General features: G+C 45.3%; 1 protein-coding gene across 4 annotated transcripts in view; it reads left to right on the top strand.

The window, feature by feature from the left end:
- Positions 1-14,009, top strand: part of LOC138566887 (phospholipid scramblase 3-like) — a 300,635-nt gene extending 286,626 nt beyond the window's left edge. For all 4 annotated transcript variants that reach the window (XM_069644631.1, XM_069644623.1, XM_069644635.1 and 1 more), the window contains one exon: positions 13,059-14,009. In XM_069644631.1, the coding sequence (XP_069500732.1) occupies positions 13,059-13,257 (199 nt within the window). In that variant the 3' untranslated portion in view covers positions 13,258-14,009. The remainder of the gene's footprint in view (positions 1-13,058) is intronic.
- Positions 14,010-15,786: the final 1,777 nt, after the last annotated feature.

Raw genomic sequence — 15,786 nt, 5'->3', positions numbered from 1 at the left:
CCTTCTCTTCATGCTGGGTCCCTGCGGCACCATTTCCCTTTCACTTCCATGATCGGGAACTGCCGCTGCAGGGTCCTTTTCTTATTTTTTCTTTTACGGGGTGCTGCAGGGGTTTCCCCCGCAACCCCACTCACTATACTGTTAAGTATAGGTAACTATACTGTTAAGTAAAGTGAGCGGGGTGTTGCGTGGGACACCCGTGCAGCCCCCGTAAAAGAAATGTTTTTATTTGTAAACGTACCTGCAATGCTACCGCCAAATGTTCGAACTTTTGGTGTTCGAACTTTTGGTGTTCGAACTTTTGGTGCTAGCATTTGTAGAACTTTTTGTACATGCGACCGTTTAGATACAGGGCCTCATTAAACAGATGGCGGATAACCATGGCGCTATTAGCGCCATGGTTCATGCCGGTAAAATACCGGCACCACCTTGGCGGAAAGGGGAATTACCGCCCCATTCCATGGTTGGCGGGGTGGTAATTCCCCCTTCCACCATTGCCCTTCCCCATTCCCATTTTTTGCCCCATAGGGCATAATGGGAATGGGGAAGGCGCTAATTACGGTACCGCAAATTGTGGTACCGTAATTAGCTCCCTGGGTCCCTTTGCGGGTTGGTTTTTAACGCCTGCAAAAACCACCGAAACCTGAAGCTGCTATATTATTTTTTTCGGCCTTATGCACATACACTTCATTGATTTCTTGTCCCTGTCTCGTTTTACTTACAACCACTTTCCAGATCACACATTTAGGACCTTGTAATCTGAGTCATAGACCTTCTTTTCTTTATATACTGCTTTGATCTTTGATATTAGCTGATATCCACCCTATTCAATTCTGCACTTTTAATCCTCAGGCTACCAGTAAAACACCACTGAGACTCAAAGGCACTGGGCCCACAGACACCTCTGTTTTCACTTTTTTGACTGCTTTTTGATCTAACAAAAGGCTCAAGAGGGCACCTGGCCTGCAGTCACCTCTCTTTTCAAAATACCCTAATTTAATCGGTTCAGACAGTCTTTTCCAATAATCCACCAAAGAGGCTCAAAGGCAACTAGTCCACAGTTGCCTCAATTCTACTGTCCTTTTCCAGTTTTCCTTTCTGGTTTTTCTTCCCTAGTGTAGTTCTTAAAATTGCTGTATTCACAGAACAAACACCCAATACCAATTAGGCAATAAGACCTCCACCCCTGCTTATTATACGCTTATCCCAATATTTACTTGGTTGTTGTTTGCGTCATTGCTTCCCCAGAGGAGAGTTCAGTAAAGCTTGATTATAACCTTTTCCTTATATTTAAAATTGAACATTCAACAATCGGCGGCTGCCCTTTTGATGCAGAGTTCAAGAAATATTTATTGCGCTAATCGCAGTGTTACCCCAGAGTGCCGGTAAGCACTCCCAAGCTCTATTTAATTACAGAAAGAGCGGGCAGGGGCAGACTTTTTCCGGCAGGCTTCGATAGGCTTCCAACGGGCACCCGAGTCAGCCAGGTTAGCCGAGTGAACAAACTCAAAATTGCATAATCGAAATGAGTGAACGAAGATCCCATAAACTGTTGCTTCTTCTCAGAAAACTGATCATTACACACTTAGCATTATTCACTGTACGCTGTTCACTGAGCAGTCCCCCCCCCCCCCCCGTGTTTTTGGCTCAGTTACAGTGAGATTAGTAAAAATTATAGGCTGATTAAGTTCTATAAAGATTTTTCCGAGTTCACATTTCACGAAACTGGAGCCGCTGAGTCTTCCGAAGCCCCGAGAGCCTCTGAGACACTGAGCACCAAAAACGTAGCTCCTCACTTCACGCCCGTGCGGGCGGGATGATTTAAAGGAGGTTCTTAAAGGGCTAAGCACCTTGCAAAATTGAACACTGCTCAAAGGAAATGTTAACGCAACTCGCAACCAAGCACTTAGCTCCTCAGTTCGCGACCACGCTTCACACGGGCTGGATGATTTAAAGGAGGTTCTTAAAGGGCTAAGCACCTCGCAAAATTGAAGACAGCTCCCAGGAAATTTCACTGCCACTCGCCACCAAACACTTAGCTCCACCTGTGAGGAGCCAGGAATGAGACGCGGAAACAGAAGACTCATATTTGTGGAATTGTTTTTTCCCGAACTGCTTAGTGCATGGTGGAGACTGTGGAAGCATTGGCTAGTGCCATGCAGATTTTGAAGAGTTCAGGCATGTTGTTGACTGCACCAGACACGCAAGTGTGGATGTGGGCCCTCTTCTTGGAGCGAACGGAGAGACGATATTGCCTTTGGAAAAGGCAACAGGCCAGTTAGTCAGAGGATGAGCTTGAGGTCTGCCACTTGCATTCCACAGCTCTGCACTTCCGCTTCAGGGCTTCTAGATCAGAGTCGTACCAAGTGTTACGCTTGGTGGAATGTTTCAGGTGGATCCTCCTGACTGGGGCAAGGATGTCAAGAGTGTTAGTGATGGCAATATGGAGGTTGCTGAGAGCAGCGCCAGAGGTAGAGTCTGCAGTGGGAGGAGAGGGGGTAAGAGGGTGGGGTAGATGCGAAGGCAGCAGCTAACATTCGTTTCATCAGGCGGATGTCCCAGAGAGGTTGGCAGAGCTGATGGAAGGAATGGCGGACAGGTGCCAACGTCGTACCTTCTGACATGATGGGAGGAATGGCAGAGAGGTACGAAATCATTGAACCCACATTATGACATGCCAACAGGAATAGCGGAGAGGGACCAAGTCCTTCCACCTACATTCTGACATGGGAGGAAAGTAGGAGAAGTGACCACTCCTTCCACCCACATTCTGATATGACAGGAGTAATGGCAGAGAGATGACAAATCCTTCCACCCACATTCAGTCATGACGGGAGCAATGGCGAAGAGGCGCCAAATCCTCCCACCTGAATTCTGACATGACGGAAAGAATGGCGGAGAGGTGCCCAATCCTTCCACCCACATTCTGGCATGATGAGAGCAATGGCGGAGAGGCGCCAAATCCTTCCACCCACATTCTGACATGACGGGTGGAATGGCTGAGAGGTGCCCAAGTCCTTCCATCCACATCATGACATGACAGGAAGGAATGGCAGAGAGGTGACATGGTAGGTGCTTAGGCTATTAACGTAAAGAGGGCCAAACGCAGCATGCGTTCAAATTGAAACAGCAAAGACACATTGCCAAAGCACAACAGTATCACCGAGCTTACAGATTCTGGGCAACACTCTAAAATAGAAATGTGGCCCAAACAAATTGGAAAGAAATCATAGTTTAGGCTGCTGTAGCTCCTCTGTGGGATTGCTGTATTATCATGTGGCTCCTTCGGTTGGTAATGTCTTTGTAAGGGACTCTAAAGCGAACTTAGTGATTTTTAAACCTAACACTCTGGAGTGAATGCAGCCTCTCTTTTCTACACTCACGACAGCACACTGGCGGCGCATTGTAGCACCTATTTTTTTGTTAAACGATTTCTTTATTAGTTTTCCACAAACCTTTCTTTTACACATTGATTGTAGAACAGTTTCAAACCTGTCAAAATCACCCCTCCCCACTCGCCCCCTTGGTGTAGAATGCCAGGCTCTCCGGATCTAATTTTCAATGTGTATTTGTCCATTATTTTGATATTGTGTGGACACCACTGTTGCATATAGTCGCTTTGGAGATGTGTCAGCAGATACCCAGTCTATCGTGAATGCGTCTTGGGCCCCTTGAAGCTTATAAGTCACCCATTCTAGAGAGACAAAGTTCCAAACCTTTTGCAGCCAATCGTAGGTTGAGAGTGGCACACTTTTCTTCTTATGTTGGGCAATCAGGAGTCAAGCTGCTATAACAAGTATCATAAAACCCCTTTTCTGTGGCTTTGTGAGGCCTCTTGGGCCACGGTCCCACATCCCTGCCATCCAGACCCTTTCCTTGAGTTGCTCGGAATCTCTTACCATCTTGCCCACCTGCCCTATCCCAGAAAAGCTGTATCACTGGGCAGCTCCACCATATGGGTTTCCAGGTCCCCTTCACTACGTACCCCTGCAGCATTTGTCGGATGTAGTCTGGAACATTGCATGGAGTCTTTCCGGTGTGTAGTGCCATTGGAGTAGCACTTTTTGCCACATCTCTCTTACTTGTATGGATCGTGTTAGCTTTGGAACAATTCCCCAAATATACTCCCATTGCTTCCTGGTAATCACTTCACCCACTGTCTTTTCCCATTTCCCCATGTAGGTCCACCTTCTCTCCTCCCCCTGGGTGTTCAGGAATCTATAAAGGTTTGAGACCAGTTTACCCAAACCAGTGTTTGTCGTCATGTATTGCTCAAAGGGTGTTAACTGTCTCTTAGCTGCCTGCCTTATATGTGGGGACATGAGCCAATGCTTGAAATGAGTGTACTTAAAAATGTCTTTACTTTCCAGGCCCAGGGTCTGTTTACATTCTTGGAAAGTCATTAAGTCTTGCCCCTGGTGCATGACCATTATCGTCCTACAACCTACTTTTGTCCACTTTTTAAATGTTGTTATGGCCATCCCTGGTTGGAATTCTGGATTCTCAAACATCAGAAGAAAAGGGGAGGGTTGAGTTGAGAGTGTCCCTCTCTTGATCGCTGCGTCCCATACCTCCACGCCCGCCCCATCACCTCACTAATCTTAATGTTCAGATGCTTATGTTGTCACTTTAGCCATAATAGTCCCGGAAGTTGGGTACCATCCACCGCCCTGTCTTGCTTATCCCATATGCAAGTTGGGGTGTCTGTTACCCATTCTTTCACTACCCGTAGCTGGGCCATTTCGTAGTATCTAGGGAAGTGGGGGAGTGATAGGCCTCCCTGATTTCTTGGCGCCGTCAGCATCGCTCTTCTTGGTGGTTTGTGTTTCCATATGTACGCCTTAATAACTTTATTCAGAGATTTGAAAAACACATTTGGAATTCGAATAGGTAGGCCTGGAAGTACAATAATTTTGGTAGAACCACCATTTTAGTTGCTACCATCCGTCCCCACCAGGATGTCATCAGTGGGTTCCATTTCCTAATGTCTGTTTTAATTTTTTCCAGCAGGGTCAGGAAATGTGCTTTGTACATTAGTTTAAATGATGGTATTAATGTTACCCCTAAATAGGTTATCCCCGATTTTGCAAAGTGCAATTTTTGGGTTAGTGCCACTATTGTATTGTGTTTTGCTGATAAGTTTAGTACCTCCATCATTTGTCTATTGATCTTAAGACCGTACATTTCCCTGAACCTTTCCAGTTCTTTCATGAGTGCTGGTAGGGAGCGTTCTGGAGTTGTTAGAGCCACCAGCATGTAGTCTGCAAAAGCCATGGTTTTGTGCCCCTGTCCCACTATTATTATCCCCTTTACCCCATCCGCCTCCTGGATCTTGGCCAGTAATGGCTCCAGAAAGATTGCATACAATAGTGGCGATAGTGGTCACCCTTGTTTTGTTCCCCTCCCTAGGGTCACTGGACCCGAGATTATGCCATTGAAGGATACCCGCAACAGAGGTGAGCTGTAGTTGGCCCTAACCATTTTGAGGAAATTCTGTCCAAACCCCATTCGTTCCATAGTGCAGAATAGTTGTGTCCATTCCACCCTGTCAAACGCTTTCTCAGCATCTAAATGAGACCAGTATAACCAGTGTTGGTGTTATTTTATTTTTTTCTATCAGGTGACAGACTCTACGTGTATTATCATAAGTCTGCCTTGTCCGTATGAAGCCCGATTGATTTGGTGTTATGAGTGATGGATGTAAGTGCGAGATTCTCTGGGACAGTACCTTTGTATATAACTTTGTATTTAGGTTTATTAGGGCTATTGAGCGATATGATCCCAGGAATTCCAAATTTTCACCCTGTTTGGGGAAAACTACCAGTTTTGCCTAATTCATCATTCGGTAATGTCTCCTTGTGTAAATGTATTATATAGCTTTGTTAGTCTAGGGGCCAGAACATCTTGGAATTTTCTGTAGAAGCAGACTGGGTAACCGTCTGGTCCCGGTCTTTATTTCTTGGTAGGTTTTTTTATTGCATTCTTCACTTCTTCCACCGTTATGTCTCCCTCTAGGGACTCCTTTTCCTCCTCTGAGATCCGGGGGAGGTTCTCTAGATATTAGTCCTACCTATCCTTTTTAGGGTTGTCAGATGTGTATAGCGTTTGGTAATAGTCCATTAAGATCTCCCCCATATCTTTGTCCTTTGTCTTCATCTGTCCCTCTTTGTCCCGCAGTTTCATTATTGTTCTATTCTTTTCTCTTGATTTAAGTTGCTTTGCGAGGAGTTTATCTGCCCTGTTTGCTCTTATGTAATACCAATGTTTCAGGTATAGGAGTGATTTTTCTGCCCTCTTAGTGCGCAAGGCACTCAACTGACCCTGAACGTGTTGCAGTGCTTACCACAGTTTCTTGCTGGTTTTCTTGGAAATCTCTCCCCGGATCTCATTCAGTTTCCCCTCCAGCTCCTCCTCCTCCAGCTCCTCCTCCAGCTCCTCCTCCCACCTGCGTTTCTGTTTGTCCTTGTCCGCTTTTAGCGCTTTTAAGTCTCCCCTTACCACCGCTTTGAATGCATCCCAGACAGTTCCCAACAGTGTTTCTCCTGTGTCATTGTCCGAGAAATATTGGTCTATCTTTTCCCTAATAGTCTTCCACCACCTGATCTTGTAACAGTTCAGTGGGGAAGTTCCACTTCCATAGGCCCCCTTTATTGTGTCCAAGGTTTAAAGTCACCATAATCGGGGCGTGGTCCGATAGGGAGATGGATATGATATGCTATCCTCCCGAGACAAAAATAGACAGAAGATATGGATCCTAGATCAATCTCCTTCACTTTGCCCACCAACCCCGTGGCTGCCAAGATGTAGTCTATTCTAGATTGCGAGGTGTGGACATGGGAATAGTGTGTGAATCCTTGTGCCTGACCCCTGATCTCCCTCCATAAGTCATGCAGTGCTAATATCTCAATTTTTTGTTTCAATGCCTTAGGTGTGCCCAGTGTTCCCGAGCGTGTGGTGTTGCTTCTGTCCAGTTGTGAGTCCCAAGCTAGGTTGAAGCCCCCTGTTAGGACCACCGCGCCAGCACCTATGTTTTTAGATGTAAATAAGGCGCTGGGCTAGAAACATGAGCTTGCACTGGTGGTTCAGCGGTTGGTGCCAAACTGTAAAGCGAGGACATGGATTGCTGCACTAACGTGGCAGATTATATCCCAATCCGCCGCTTTGGCATTCCAAGAGAATCTGGTGCAATGTAGAAAGGTGCCCTTCAACGAAGAAACTGCACCTATCTATTTTTGCATGTACCTCAGCATCAGGCCCGGGATGGTAATATTTCCTGCGAGCACTAACAAAAGCGCATGTCACTTTTGAATGAAGAGTGCAATGCGATAATTATACACCTGTGCAGGCAACGACGGCTCAATGTAAACCATCAAGAATGCTGTGCTTCCTCCACACAAGCCCTGCGTTAAGAGCAGAAAGGGAAACATATCATAGGACTCAAAAACGATAATTGGCATTCTAGCGGTTATTTTTAACGGCTGACACATCGACAAATGGAGACGAGAGTGCTTTGTTTATTCTTGTGGAATATCTTCAGTCTTGTGACTCGGGGCCTGCTTCAGAGGTACGTGTTCAAATGGAAAAGTGCTGGGTCTCAGCAGAAAGACACTTTTCCATGAAGCTATGGAGTCTGAGCTAATACGGGAGTGGCAGCAATAGTCCACCACTCCAGCAAAGCTGCGATTTACGGCTGGCAAGGACTGTATTCTGAGGCCTAAAGCACCCTTTTTACACTAGCTTAAAGAGGCGTTAATCAACAGCTCCCTGGAGCTGTCGTTAATGTAGAAAACGGGCAGCCCTAATTATGAAATATTTGCTTTTCCCTAAAAAAAGTAAGTTTGTATGCAGAGAATATGTTTTAAAATTATAACCTGGGCACTTGTCCACATATAAGAGCATAACCAATTTTGCACATTTCCATTTAGTACCCCCGTATTCTTCCATGTGTCGCATAACTGCTGGCAACGGTTGTTTCTTTGTGGCATAAAAGCCTGCAGGTGTATTATAACACATCACATCATTCATCTACTTCAAAACTACATGATTGTCATGACTGAAAAAACATTATTTGAGGAATTGTTCCCCTGGTGCGTTGACCAGCCAACTGACTCATCTCTTTTTTGCCCCCACCGCCACTTTTCCATCCAACTCCACTTTAGGCCAAAGCTACCCCAACAGGCATTGTCCATGACCCACCTACCCCTGCAGGCGGTCCTGGGGTGTAGGAGTGATGTTTCTGCTGGGGCAGCTGAGCCCTCTCACATACATCAATCACCCTCGCTGCTAGGCCTCAGAGGGGGCGCTGATTCCGGGAGGAGCGAAAATGCCTCCTGATTTTCTAACCTTATTTGTAGTCCTTAAAGTGCCACTGGTCGCTTACACACTGCCACCGATGGATCCACGTCAATCTGTGGCTCCCCCCATGCTCTATACTCATAGCTCCATTCATTTTGTGCATAAGTCCCAGAAGAAAAGATCCATGCCCGATTTTGATAGGTGCACCCCGTCCCTCTCGTAGCATTCGCGTGACTTCAGATTGATCAGGCCATGTCGGATCTGTGTGAGCCCCCTACCCTTGCAAAACCTGGCCATTGATCTGTTCAACTTTCTCCTAGACTTTTACTACTGCTGTATGAGAATCTGCTCCCCTCCATGTTTGTCTTGGGACAATCTTTGACCACATGATCTCTGAGTTTTCCAACCAGGCCCCCAATTATTGTAGAGTGCCCATCATCTCTCTCATCAGCGCTTCTCTGCCCATACTTATGAGATCTTTCCCACCCGGGTTGATCAGTAAAATATCGGGTTTGCCATATCTCGCCAAAAGCCTTTGCACATGTTCTTCCAACTGACTCCATCTCATCCCCAGAACTCAATGCCATTCAACCTTTCTGGTGTCCAACTTGCTTTGGCCCTAGTCACAAATGAATGGCCATCCACCCATCATGTCTTTCTGCTCCTCCGAGCCACTGATGGGGAATGAGGTATAGATTATTGTTACATTTTTTCTGGCCTTATGTACCTTTTAAAACAGTTTGTCCTCCAACCATCTATCCTCTTAATAGGTTGCCATGCCAACCCCTGCAGTAGAGGTAGCTGCACCTATCCTGAAGGAGTGGGTACCATGGACACCCCTCTGTTGCCACATTCCTCTAAACGCAAGGTTCATTATGCTTGTAAACTGGAACCTGCTCAGCGTCGTCCCATCAGTGTGTTGGAAGAGTGGTGATCCCGGACTTCCTGGAGGTCTTAGGGTTAGGTATGCCACTAGGCAGGTGACGGGGCAGCATGGGCTTCCCTTGATGCTGCAGAGAGTGATTAATCTAACTCGGCCGGCCTGGTCAGTCATGGACCTTCTTAGGTATAGCTGTGCCACTTCTTGTGATATTGTGACATCTTCTAACCTTAAACCATTCCCTGAACTTGAGAAAACTCTCCCAGCACACTTTATATCTCCTTTCCGTGGTGGGTGCCTTGGCCGTGCTGATGAGAGCGCTTAGATTTTCCCAATTATGTCCCACCAATGGGTCTTAAAAGGGGGTCATCTTCTCGCTTGCGTCTGGCTTTCTCTCCCGAAATCTCCCGAACTGTAAATAAGAGAGAGCGTCAGCTGATATATTCCTCACCCCTGGTATGTGCCTTTCCCTTACTTCATGTTCCCCCTGAGCAGACGTGCCAACAATTCCCTGAGTAGCCATAGTACCCTCCAGTTGCTTGATGTTCCTGGATTTATTATCCCACCATAGAATCACCCTTTGGTTCGCCAGCGAGGCCGTCCATAGGAAAAAAGCCACTACGATGGGAGACAGCTCTAGTAGTGTGATATCTCGCGTCATGCCCTCCTCATGCCAATGAGGAGGCCATGCCTGTGCACACGACTCCTTCACCAGTATAGCTCCAAACCCGTGACAACCTAATGCGTCAGTGTCTCAAACTATTGCTGCTCGCCCATTGCTCCCTCCATAGCACCACCCTGTTAAACCTGACCAGGAAAATGTTTAGCATCTTCAGGTCTTCTTTTACCTCAGAGCCCAGGCGTACGTGTTGGGAAGCATGTTGAAGACCTACCGTTTTAAGTGAAATACAACTTGTGAATACCCTACCAGCTGGTATGATCCTGCCCGCAAAGTTCAATTTCCCTGTCAATGACTGCAGCTCTCTTAGTGTCGCTTTACTCCTGCCTAACATTCCTTTAATAGTTTTCTTTAGGTCATCCTCTAACACAATTGATGTCCTGGGTGTTAGTCTTAGCAGTGTACAGTGGTGGCACGAGTTATGGTTGCTTAGCTTACCATAACTGGTGAATTTCAGAGGGTTTCCGGTTTTACTTGGAACCATAATGTCCCCTTAACAAAGTTTTTTCATTGAATTTCATAGGTTTTTATGAATCCAACTTAACCATAATGTCCCTTTAACAAAGTTTTTTCAGTGAATTTCATAGGTTTTTATTAGTGCAACTTAACCATAACGTCCCCTTAACAAAGTTATTGCATTGAATTTCATAGGTAACTTTTACTAGGGCACCTTAACCATAATGTCTACGAACATCTGACTTCATTGCAGACCTTCCGGAGAGTGCCACATGATCATATGCTGGCGCGCGGCATGATGACGTGTCCGAGAACCCATACGCACTTCACAATTAGATCTGTGCTTCGCGGACAGTTCGGAACTGCATTTTCTACTGATCTAGGAACATTCAACTTCATAATTTCCCTTGCACAGCTCCAACACCTATTCCTACTCATCCATTAACAATCTTGTACACAGTACATACTTTTAGCAAAACTGCAATTTATCTTAAAATAGAATCAGCTAATGCCATCCCTCCTCCCCAAGAGACACCACCACTGCTGTAATCAAGGAGCATGAGAAACACTGCCCCCTACCTTAGAAATAACACACGCTGAACATTTTCCCCATGTCCACCTGCCCCACCATGTTAGTGTTTGGTGCCTCTTCCCACATTTACCTCCCCACCTTTCGTTCTAAGCTCTCGTGCCAAAAAAAATGCATCCAAGAACAAAATAAATGTTCCTTTAGGAAGCACCTTTCACAGTTAAAAAATAGAACAAAAAAAACATATAGACACCATCTAATTTATATTTCTCATTAAAGTACATAGACTCAATAAGATTTTCCAACATTTCCATTTGCATTTTGTGTTATGCTAATGGGAATATTGTGGCGTTCATCCTCCGCTCGAGGGACTGGAACGGTGGATTCCGGCCCAGCAGCCCAAGTTATTAGCGAAGCAAGGGTGGAGAACGAGGTTTCTGGACCATTATCCCACCATTCCAGCCCCTGAAATGGGGGATGAAGGCCATTAGCAGCCTAGGTTCCCAAAGCGGGAACCCGGGGAACAAAAAAGAGATTTTCCTTCCTACACCGGGACGCGAAGGTGTAGGAAGCAAAATCCTTTGCCAAGATGGCCACCATGGAAAGGGAAGACGGGTGTTCCATACAGGGCCCCTCTTCGCTTTCCATGGCAGCCTGCATAAGGCAAAAAGAAAACCCTATGACCATATTACCACAAGCACATTTTTCTTCCCTTTCAAATCTATCCTAATGTCGAATAACTTTACCACAAAGCCAGTCTCAGGTGGACATGGTCACTTTATTCCTATGTTTTGTCCCTTGTGGTCATGGCCAGTAGCCAGATTGTCCGGATCATGACCTTATTCCATGACCCAGACAATCTGGCCACTGCCCATGGCCACAGACTACTATATTTTGGGACCCCCCCTCTAATTTTGCTCCCTCTTGACAGAATCCCACCAAACTTTGCAAAAACATTTATATCTAGATCTATTATCAGTTTGCCAAATGAAGTGTAGATTCGTCAAATGGCACCTCATTTATAAGCCATTACGTTATTTTGGGACCCCCCTCTAATTTTGCCCCCTCTTTACAAACCCACCAAACTTCGCAAAAACATTTATATCTTGATCTATCATCAGTTTCCCAAATTAAGTGTAGATTTGTCAAATGGCACCTCATTTATAAGCCATTACGTTATTTTGGGACCCCCCTCTAATTGTGCCCCCTCATGACAGAATCCCACCAAACTTTGTAAACCCATTTGGAATCAGGTCAGATATATTTACATGCAAAATGTCATGCAGTTCTATTAAGTGGCGCCAAAGTTATAAGCCATTCAAGAACTGCGTTTCACCAACCCTGTAATGCTGAGGTGTCCGCAAACTTTTCAGGACTGTTCGCGAACATCCGAACTGTTCGCAGACTTTCGTGGCAAAAAACACCTGTTTTTTGGCTTCTTGCAGCCATATCTCTTCCCATCCTCATCACCCCTCACCTCCCCAGAGATTATTTGCTAAATTTGACAAGTGCAATGTTGTGTGTTTTTAATATGGTTTTACCGCGATGTTCGTGGACACTGGCAGATGTCCGCGAATCCAAGGTGGGGGCATTTCCAAAAATCTGACGCACTTCACGATCTTCACCATCCAATCAGTAGACACGTCGCATGTTCACAGACATGACGCAAGCCAATTAACCAATCCGTGTCCTGTCCGTGGAGCGAACAGGGACGTGTGTCCGCAGAGCGGACATAGATATCACACATTTTTTGTGACCTACTTTTTGGTCATTTTTTAAAAAACTACTGGACGGATTTTCACCAAATTTACAAAAGCATGCTTTCAGGACCAAGCTGCTGCTCCTGCTGCAAATTTGGTGAAAATCCGTCCAGCGGTTTGGGCTGTAAGCATGAGCAAAGTTTTTTCCCCATTCAGCCTATGCGAAAAAAAGACATTTTGGGACCCCCCTATAACTTTGCCCCCCCGGACCAAACCTCACCAAACTTCACCAAATAATTCAGAGTGGCCGATATACTGTTATTGCAAATTCTGGTGAGGATTCGTCCAGGGGGAGCGAAGCTATAAGCCGCCCAAAAAGTGCTCTTCCTATGGGATTAGCAACTTAACCATAACTACACAGCCACTACTGTGGTTCGGTAATATGGATTGAAATAAAACATGTCAGGAGTGTTTGGTTGTTATATGGGTTTGATGCTTACTATGTTTTTTTTTTAATAGAAATGACTTAACAATTGGATGCTGCAACAGGGAGCTTCTGGAAAAACAGCCTGCGGTGGTGGACAACTCGAGGACGTTGGGAGTGGTGCAGCCCGTTTCTGGATCGACAAACCTTGGATGTTTTAACGACCCAGGACAGGGTCTAATGTTTTTGTTACAGCAGCAATGGTCAATGGATTTGGAGGCCATGCCGCCATAGATGTCTTATGTGAAATCATCACCGGGGCCGCTGGGTTCTGGAGTTTTTGTAACCCCGGGCTGGAATGTCTGGGGGCCTAATAAGTGATACAAATGTTTCCAAGGGGAAGGGTGCTTTGTGCGGATCAGCAAATTCTGAATGTTTTGAAAGCACAGGGATGGGTTTGCCTGTCTCTACTGGATCTCTTGCGGGTACTGGGGTGGGGCCTGTTTTGCACGGATCAACAGATTTGGAATGTTTCAACGACCCATAGATGGAGTCCGACAGTGTTGTTACAGCAGTAAAGCCCAATGGATCTGGGGCGCATATGCCGCAGAGTTCTTTTTGTGAATTCATCAACGGGCCCGCCTGGCTCTCTTAGGATCAACAAATCATACATTTTTTAAATTCCCCAAGGATGGGTGGTCCAATGTTTTTGATTCATTCATAGTGGCCCGGGGAATGGCTGGAGGCCCCAAAATGTGGAATTCATTTTGTTTTTGATTCATCCAGAGGGGCCTGAGGAATGTATGGGGTGCTCCCGAAGAGTGGAGTTCTTTTGATTCATCCAGAGGGGTCCAAGTAGAATTGTGGTTTTATTTTGAAAACATGTGTCATGACACTAACAAATGCCAACCCAATGTTTTTACAGGAGTGATCAGTGTTTTTACAGGTGTGATGGGATGCTATATGCTGAATGATTCATCATAACTTCTAAAGCTATGTTGTGTGTTATATATAATACATGTGTTTTATAAAGTTTTCAAGATGTATACCGCGTCATGTTTTTTATTCACAGCTTTTCTATTTACAATTCAGTGTAAGTTTCCACATAGCACTTAAATGATAAATAGAAATGCACAGCTATAGTAATGTTTGTTTTATCAACTATTAGAAGCTTGAAAGGCTAGCCATCCGCAGTGATTTAAACTCGCCCGAGAAGCTAACACATGGCTATCTGTACATACTTTGCAGGTATTTGTCATTATGGATACCAGGCTACAACACCCCTTCACGTGTGTGCTAGCCGATCCCTCTAGCTGCGGGAAGAGTTACTTTGTCAAAAACCTTTTAGAAAACACCCACACCGCGGTATCACATGTTCCCGAAAATATTATTTGGTTTTGCAGTTGCTGGCAACCTCTTTACAACACCCTACAACAGCAGTTTAAACCCCTTCAGTTTATAGAAGGTATGCCGAGAGTATCAACGACGATTGTTTATTAGCGCTGAGCGTGGTAAATATGATTATTGTGGACCTTTTGGTGACTGAGGGGGGTCAGAACGCCGAACTAGAAAAAGCCTTTACTAAATATACCCGTCACCGCAATCTGAACAGATGTTATATTGTACAAAACGTATTTAACAAGGGGAAGAGTAACAGATTGATAACACTAAACGCTAGCTATATAGTGTTATTTAATAATCCCCGGGATAAACAGCAACTAGCCGTGATAGCACGCCAGATGTATCCAACCAATATGCATTTTTTCATGGACGCTCTTTTGAAGACGCAACCTGCAAGCCCTATGGATATCTCCCGGTTGATTTAAAAACAACCACTCTAGAGAATTATAGATTCCGCATTGATATATTTCCACCGGAGCTGCTCGTTTATATACCAAACAACATTACATGCAATATCGTGTCAGTACCCGGTCGTGCTTTCACCATGTCAAGGCGCATACGAAGAAACATTGCACGGTTTAAAAAAATTCTTGTATATGACACCCCTCAACAACACAAGGCAATTCTAGTTGTGGCCTCCAACAACTTGATGGCCGCTATTGCGGAGATTGCAAAGAACACTTTAAAGTGCCACATCCCCCTAACACACCAGAAAATTTGTGTTGAAAAAGAAGGTGATCAAGAAATTGCGCAATAAGCAAATATCGCTAAAGGGCTAAAAGAAATGTGGTCTTGCAGTCCAGTGGGTTCATAGGATTGCTCAATGGCATAGCCCTACTGCTAATCACCAGCTTGCTCGGGGGGGGGGGTCAATAATGGGACACACCCATAAAATGTATCTGGTGGACAAGTGTCAGTTAGAAAGCCTGATGACGCCCACACCCCAGCCGAATCGGGGATATACGAAATGTTGCTACCATGTGTCTCGACTCAGAAATGAAGGATGTTTTAAACAGATCCTTGAATATTCTGTATAAATACTTAAACCATACTTAAATACTTAAACCGCACCCGACACATCGATGCAGAGAAAAACAAACTAACTTTATACATGCCGCCCGAAGAATCTAGCATTACGAGGGAACCACCGGGGACAGATCCGGTTGTGGCTGATGTGGTAAACACTCTTAGCCAACGCTATAAACCTAACATGGAACTATTGTTACATAAGATGAAACTTGCAATGGATGTGGCTGTGTGGACCGATGGGGGAAAATGTATTTATAAAGGCATGGTTTTAAGGGGTTTGAACTTGCACGATCTAGTACGAAGTGTTACAAACTGAAACCCCACTGCTACAATAAATGCACCCATAGGGTGGAACTACTTTATGCAGGCAGCGGCTGATTTAACTATTCCGAC

The sequence above is a fragment of the Ambystoma mexicanum genome, chromosome 1p (genome assembly GCF_040938575.1).
Source record: "Ambystoma mexicanum isolate Mex_15411 chromosome 1p, UKY_AmexF1_1, whole genome shotgun sequence".
In the NCBI taxonomy this organism is placed as follows: domain Eukaryota; kingdom Metazoa; phylum Chordata; class Amphibia; order Caudata; family Ambystomatidae; genus Ambystoma; species Ambystoma mexicanum.
This window is presented reverse-complemented; position numbering and strand designations above follow the sequence as displayed.